At 62.3% G+C, this 7,811-nt stretch overlaps 1 protein-coding gene across 1 annotated transcript; it reads right to left on the bottom strand.

Annotated features, from left to right (window-relative positions):
• Window positions 1-4,181: 4,181 nt before the first annotated feature.
• DIO3 (iodothyronine deiodinase 3) lies at window positions 4,182-6,266 on the bottom strand. Its single transcript, XM_014854551.3, has one exon. It carries the CDS (start codon window positions 6,126-6,128, stop codon window positions 5,220-5,222), a length of 909 nt encoding a protein of 302 aa, XP_014710037.1. The 5' UTR covers window positions 6,129-6,266; the 3' UTR covers window positions 4,182-5,219.
• Between the last annotated feature and the right edge of the window lie 1,545 nt (window positions 6,267-7,811).

The following is a 7,811-nucleotide window of genomic DNA, read 5'->3' as shown; positions in this document are numbered from 1 at the left end:
TGTGTCCGATCTCCCCTTCTTTTAAGGACATGAGTCATCTTGGATTAGGGTCCACCCCAATGACCTCATCCTGACTTAATTACCTCTGTAAAGACCCTGTCTTCAAATAAGGTCACATTCTGAGGTTCAAGGGGTTGGGACTCCAACATACAAACTTTGGAGGAGGACACAGTTCAGCCCAGAACACCTTGGCCAGCTTACTCCAACCACACCAAGCCTCAGTTTCTTCATCAATGAAATGGGCTAACGATTGTACTCATCTAAGAGGGATGTTAGGATGACCAAACTGAACAATCCTGAGAATGCACTTTGCCTGGTGCCTGGCCCCTGGAGCCAACACTCAGATGTCACTTCTCACTCTTCCAGGTGTAGGCAGCCCCACAGTTTGGGGACGTGACTTCTCTGCAATGGGTGTCTGGATAATGTAAAGGGGAGGCCATGGACCTCTGGGTAGCTTCCCACCCCTTTGTCCAATAGTTTATTTCCTTCACGTAAATACTAGACGACAGTTGCTAGGTCAAAGGTGGAGATGCCAGCCTGCCCCTTGGAAGTGCACCTGTCCCCGTCAGTGGTGGATGGTGGACATGCCCATCTACCCCCATCCCCAGGCATCTGACGCTCCTTCCCCTCTCCCCCTGACTTCCCCCATTTCCTGTCTGAGGCTCCCATCCCTGCGGCTCAGCAGAGACCTCGGGCTGATGCCCAAGCCCCCAAGCTGGCCCCGAAGCTCCTCTGGCCTCTCCTCCTCCTCCTCCTCCTCCTCCCTACCCTCCTGCTTTGCAGTCACACTGGGGCCTCCGGACTCTCTGAACACAACCTGCCCTTTTGGGCCTGCCCGGCTTTCCACTGCCAGTGCCCTCTGCCAAGGATGCCCTTCCTTCCATGTCCTCCTGGAAGAAGCGCTTGCGCCTTCAAGCAGCAAATAAGACCTTCTCTATGAACTCTTTTAACGTCCTTCCTCCCTCTCCCTGCCTAAAACTAAACTGTGTCCTAAACTGAGGGAAGACCTTGAAAGCACCAGTGACGAGGATGACCCTGACGGTAACCACAAGAATAATGGCTGCTCACGCCACCTCCCCACTGATCCCAGCATTCCTTGAGAGCAGAGACGAGTTCCTCCTAGAGGTGGGGGGTGGGGTGCTCAGGCATCCATACGTGCCTGGCACGAGTTAGCCTGCAGACAGAGACCTGCTCAGACTAGATGTATGGAGGGCGAGGGGTGGGGGATAGAGAATGGCAGGAGAAAGTGAGTGGGGGTGGGTGAGGGCAATCATCAAACACTGCAGCACGCTCCTCACTCAGAACTATATCTGAGAACGTTCTCACAGACTGTCAGCAGATGAAGGAGAGTCCGGAAGCAAACACCCAACAGTTTGCAGGGGCCATCCCAGTTGAGGGACACTCCAGGGGTGGCTTTCAAACATTTCCAAACGTTTTGATCCTTCAGGAGAAATACATTTCACATCAACCACCTTGTACATGCATCCACACACACAATTGAAACAAAAGTCTCAGGAAACTATGGTTACTCTAGGTGAAATGTACACTGGTATTTACATTGTATTTATTCTATTTCAGTTCTTCAAAATGCTCAACTTGATCTAATTAATTTCCTGACCCCCTGCTGCGTCCTGAAGTGCAGTTTGAAAAATCCTGCTCTAAGGGAGGCTGGCACTTTCTGCTCCAGGTTCTTCTGTATTTAAAATTTAATGTTGAAAATGGATTTATGTATTATATTCATATACTTCAAGTAAAAATAAAGGAGAGAGAGAGAGGACTGGGAGAATACAAAACAATGAAATTAAATAGACTTTCTGCAAGGCAGTTTAGCAAAATGTGGCAAACAGACATCTTTAAAGACTTGCACGTGTCTTGACCTGGCAATTTCACTTCAAGAAATGTGCTGGGGGGGTGTGAGCCATGTGATGTGCACAGACTGCTCATCGGATAACAATAAGAATAATGTGTGTAATAAAGAAACACCTCTCACACCTGGAGTGCCCGTGGAGTGATCTCTGGTTGTCCATTTGACAATGTGGCAGTGGTGCCATTCAAGACATTTATGGACGTGGAAAGAGGATACCCACGAGTCAAAAGTTAACGTGAGGTTTCAAAAGGATGGTCTCTCTCTTGTTTTTAAAATGCATCTCTACAAGTGCGGAGTATGAGGCAAGTTTGAAAGTGCACACACCAGGAGGTTACCAGGGGTTGGTTTTATTTTCTTCTCAGGACTTTTCTGTGTTTTCTGCAATGAGCACGCACTACTTTTATAAGAAGAGATTTTAAAGGAAAAGAGAGGAAAAGTAGAAACAAGAAAAGAAGGAGGGAACGGGAAGAGAGAGAAACGGAAGATGAAGGGGAGGAAGGGAGGGAGGGAGGGAGCAGAAGAGAAAGAAGGAAAAAGAGGGGATGCCCGCACTCCAGTGGAGCGCGCGCGCCGGCCGGCCGTGTGGGCAGGGGCAGGAGAAGCACCGAGTACTCCAGCACTCAGGCTTTCTTCCGGGAAGCTCCAGGAGGCCGAGGGGGCGCAGGCTCCGCGGGGAGGGGAGGTCGCTCAGCGTATCCAACTAGACCCCCAAGGGGCAGGCCACGACTGGAAGCAGCCTGAGCACGCCACCAAGCTCCTACCCGGGCCAGTGAGGGCCGGAGCTCAGGGCGGGCCCTTCTCGGTGCCTAGCCTTGTCTGGGCTGCTTGCTCAGGATTCTTCCTGGGGGTTTCAGGGAGAGAAGGGCGCGGGAGGAGGGGTAGAGGAGGAGATGCAGAAATGCCAGTTGTACCAATTTTTTCTTAAAAGTTATTTTTCAATTTAAATACTTTTAAAACAAACAAACAAAAATTCCCCAAGCTGAGTGTCAATTCCAAAAAGTTTTCAAGGAGGAGCAGCGTGGGGGCCGGGCGCGGAATTGGGGACGGTGTAGGTGGGGCAAGGTCCACTCTCTCCCACCCTGCATGCTGCGCCCCCACTCGCCCACGCAAATCCTCTCCTCTCCCGTGCGCGCGCCCTCACGCCCGGGGGCTCCCCGACACTCACTCCACTCCCATCCTGGGACGCCGATGGGCCTGGGTGGCCGGGCCGGGGAAGTTCGGGTGCTCCCGCTCCCCCCACTCCCAATCTGCGGACTCCCGCCTCAGTGCTCTTTCCTCTGTCTCCCCTTGCCCACTTTTCCGCTCAAGGTGTCATTAGCAGAGGGAGGTGGGGGCCGCGCCAACCTCGTGCTCCTGGCGTCGCCCTCAGCCAGGGAGAAGCCGGGGAGGGAGTGAGGGCGGGGATTGCGTGGGAGCGCCGGGTCTTGACTACAGGCGGCGATCTGTGCCAAACGCCACGACCCCTTCCTCCCCCAGGCCCCCGTCCCGCCAGCGGCCATCCCTCTCTTTCTGGTGTGTCTTGGCTCATCCATCTCGCTCCCCTTCTCCACTTCCCAGCCCCCAGCACGTTGGGGGTGGTGGTGAGGTTTGGTTCGAATTTGGAGAAGCCAAGGAGGGGCAGGAGGAGGGGAGTCTCGGGCGGGGGGCGCACTCCGTGCCATCCCCGCCTCGCAGTAGGAGCTGCTGCTGGAGTGACGGCGGTGCATGCCCGCCCTCCCTCCGCCGTCATCCCTCCCTCCGCCACCCTGCGCTGTGCGCCTCCCGCAGACCCCAGCAGCGAGGCAGGGCTTGGGGAAGGTGGGGGAAGACGATTTTGCAGGTGCGGGAAGTGGGGGAGGGAGAAGCCAGGTGTGCAGAGGCGCCTGCGGTGGGCGGGAGCGCAGCTCTACCTAGCCCAGATTCCCTGGCCCTCCACCCCCCTCCCCCACACCGTCGGATGCTCCGAGATGTTAGACGGGCGGCTGCAGGGGCAGCTGTCACTGAATGTACGTGAGTGCGCGCGCGCGCCCGGCAGCAAGCGAGGACCCCCATGCCTCTCCCACCTCGCTCCCGGACTCCTCCCGGCTCGGCTTCTTCACTCTTCTTCCGACCCCACATTCCCCACCCCAGGTGTGTGCGTGCATGTGTGCGCCCCGGGCACCGCTGCAGACCCCTACCTTTGCCTCCGCCTCCCGCGCCCCAGCCCCCGTCGGCTCCTTGTCGCCACCCTTCCCCCCAGGGTCACTATGGGGACTTGAGGGAGAGGTTTGTGTTTAATTCCTGCCACTATTCAGAGGGAAGAAATACAGGGACCGAAGGCAACCTGAATGCCGTTTACTTCAAGCCTTTATTACTGTAGCGTAAAGAAGTTTACATACAAGGAATATTTCCAACAAAACACTCACCAAATGGCCTTCGAATCACGGGCTCCCCACCTCCTAGCCCCACACTTGGCAGTTCTGCCTAGGAGGCCCCTCACTCGGGGTCCCCAAGCTCTCCCCCCATCTCCCTTCCCCCGACTCCGCCACCCAAACCCCGTTTCCCAGGAGCCCCAGCCTCCTCTCTCTCCCTGGGGCGCTGCGAACCTCGCCAATGCCTCTCCAGTCTTCTTCCTCTGGTCCCGAACCCCCCCACCCCCACCCCGTTTCTGCTGGATTCCTCACGGAATCCCAGAGCACTTTCCCCCTCTCCCTTTAGGCACTGCTGCGAGCCCCCTGCAATTCAGAACCAGCTCGTGGTCAAGACCAGTTAGAGTCAGTTCGTCATCAGCAGTGGGGCTCGTGAGCACCCAAAATAAGGGGGGAAAATAACCCTGCCCACCCTTCCCCATTCCAAGGCCCCTCCCCCAACTCAGGGACAAGAAACAGACACAAAAGCAGCAGGGCATCCTCTCCCGGCGCGCGACAGGTGTGGGTGCCAGGCAACTAGGGCAAGCGGCGCACACGCTGCTGGAACCCAGCTGCGCTCAGGGCGCGGGCGCAGCCAAAGTCTCTTTGTGAGGGGCCGCTGCGCCTGGCTAAAGGCTCGCTGGCTCTTCTCTCTGGGGGAGGGGTGTGAGACAGCACGGCAGGGGCCTCTGTGGGGGCAAGTCCAGGGGCACACGGCAAAGCTGTCGCCACATCTGCACTCAGCAGGGGGTTTAGAGCGAGCCAGGGAGGTACAGGCGAAGGACAGTCACAGAAGCAGAGTCTGGGGAAGAGTCTTCAGGTGGCTTGGCTGAGGGTGCAGACTCAGCCTGCGATCCGTGACGCAGCACATCTGTGTCACTGGGCCCTCACCAAGCCCGACTTCGTTTGGGGTGTTTGCACGTGGGCCTCCAAGGCTCGAAGGCATGGCAGCCAAGTTCAGTCAATTGTCCATTGGTTGTTTACACTCAACGGGGCTGAGCTCCGCGCAGCTGCTCATCATAGCGCTCCAGCCAGGTGCGCAGCTCGGAGACCTGGTAGCCGTCTGGACCGCGGCCGCCCTGGTACATAATGGTGCCACTTTGGATGACGTAAAGGCGCTCGAAGTAGGCGCCGTAGGCTGAGCTGCTGGAGTTGGCCATGGTGTCGAGGACAAGGGAGCAGCCGGGCGCTCCTTGCTGCAGTACCCGAGCTGCGCTGACCCGGTCCTCCAGGCTTCGGTGCTGCGGGATGATGTAGGGAGAGTCTGTGGTGACCCAGCCGTCGGAGGGATGCGCTTCCTCGATGTAGATGATGAGGAAGTCGACGTCGCGCTGGTACTTGGTGACCAGGCGCCGGAAGGCGCTCATGCGCGCCATGAACGGTGGTCAGGTGCAGCTGCCGAAATTGAGCACCAGCGGGCGGTTTCCTCGCGCATAATCGAGGATATGCTGGTTCTGGAAGCCGTCGGGCAGGACCACCTCGGAGTTGGGTGCCGGACCGCCCTCGTGCGCCTGCTTGAAGAAATCCAACTTCTGGCCGTACCACACCGCCTTCAGCGACGCCAGGGTGCACAGGCGGTTGTCGTCGGACACGCAGATAGGCGGGTCGTCGGGGGGCACCTCCTCGCCATCACAGTTGAGCTCCACTTCAGGTTCGGGCCCACCCCGGCGCTGGCGGCTCAGGAAATGCTTGCGGATGCACAGGAAGTCGAGGAGCCAGAGCATGAAGGCGGTGCCGAGGAAGCGCGGGAAGAGCACGAGGCACGAGGCGGTCTGGGCGCAGAGCCTCAGGGAGTGAAGCAGCAGGGAGCGGAGCATGGTGGCTGCCGCCCCCAAAGCCCCCTGGGACCCGCTGCCCTCTCCCACCACCAACCGCGGGGCGGCCTGGCGAGGCATCTGGGCTTCGGCTGTGCGGGAGCTCGATTTATAGCCGAGGCTTCAATTGGCGGGAGACTCCACCTCCGGCCTGGGCCCGCCCCCTTGCAACTTGAGCCCGGAGGGATCACCCAGCAGCGCAGCCAATGCCTTAGAAATCGGCGGCCGGGGGGCGGGGCGGCCGGGCCGGGGGCTGGCGGGGGCGGGGCCGGGCCCCGGAGCCAGCTCTCGGGGGCGGGGGACCCCGGCCACGGCTGCCACGGCTGCCGCCCGGGACGGGGAGCTGGACCAGGGACCCAGGCGTCCGCTGTGCAAGACCTCCGGCTGGTGCGAGCGCTGGCGCGGCCCTGGTCCCGGCGGCCTGGCCCCTGCCGCGCCCCTCTCGCCGCGCACCTGAGCGGAGCTCCCCGGCGGCCGCCGCGCCGCTCCAGAGCTCCGGTTCGCTTCCCGCGCGCCGCCGCCAACGCCGCCCCCGCCGCTGCTGCTCCTGCGGGGCCGCTGCCCAGGTGCCGCGGGAGTCCGGGTCCGCGGCCGCCGCTTCGCTGGCCCCGGCTCCCGCCCCGCCGGGGACGCGGGCCAGCGAGGAGGCAACTTTGGGCCCCCGCCGCCTTCCCGGCTCGCCCGCGGGCGCCGCTCGCCTCCAGGAGCCCGCCCGCCCGCTCGCCTCCCGCGCGCGCTCACACTCGCGCCTCGCACACGGCCGCCCCCCGCACCGCCCCGCCACGCACACCGCGCTCGGCGCCCCCCGCCGCTGCCCGAGGCAGCCGCGCGCCGCCCCAGCCCGCGCAGCCCCGGCCGCGCCCGCCCCGTCCCATCGCGCCCCTACTCGGCGCCGCTGTTCTCAGGTCGGCAGCCTCCGGGGCGCAGCGGGGAGGTGAGGAGGGTAGGGACCGCGGGCCGGCCAGCGCCCGGCGCCGGAGACGGGGAGCGCTGGGGAAAGCAGCGCCTTCCTTGCGCGCAGGGGACCCGGGAGCGCAGCGGGCGCGGGGCGCCGCGGGGCGCGGGGCGCGGGGCAGCGGGCGCGGGGCGGCGGCGGCCCCGGGCGGCTCTCCCACTAGGGGTAGCTGTTGCCTGAACGCCGGAGCGCTCCCCTCTCGCCGCTCGTCTCGCACGGCGCGGCCCCGGCCGCCGGGCGCACCCGTCCCGTGCGTCCCCGGACGTTGCTCTCTGCCCCGGGAACGTCGAGACTGGAGCGCCCGAGCTGAGCCACCTTCGCCGACCCCGAGCGCTGCGGCCCGACTCACCGCGGCGGCGCCCGGACGCGTAAAGTGCGTACTTGCAACTGGGGGATGTGTGCTGAGGCTGTTAGGGATGCGGGGCAACTCCCCAACTCCGGGGGGCCCTGGTGGGCCCTGCCGCCGCGTCCGAGACCTTCTTAGTCCTCGCAGCGCGCGGCCCGGGGTCGGCGACTTGGGCTTAGGGGCGGCGGGGCGGCGAGATGCCTTGACCTGGGGTCCCCGAAGCCGGGAGCAAGTCTCGCTTCGGCCCTACTTGCCCTCCTGGGCGAGGCCTGAGTCCTGTCGGGAGCGATTTGTACCCGTCTGGGGAGTCGAGCCGCCAGGGACGCCCTCGCAATCGCGGGCACTTGTCCGGGGCGGCGGTGGCGGAGCCCAAGTCCAGCGCCACCGCCGCCAGCGTCCCGTGCGCCGCCAGCCCCGGCCGCCTAACTTCTTCCCGGGACGGAGACAGCGCTCGCGCCCCGGC

This window comes from Equus asinus, chromosome 7 (genome assembly GCF_041296235.1).
Source record: "Equus asinus isolate D_3611 breed Donkey chromosome 7, EquAss-T2T_v2, whole genome shotgun sequence".
NCBI lineage: Eukaryota > Metazoa > Chordata > Mammalia > Perissodactyla > Equidae > Equus > Equus asinus.
The sequence above is the reverse complement of the archived record's forward strand: the minus strand, read 5'-3'. Positions and strand labels throughout refer to the sequence as shown.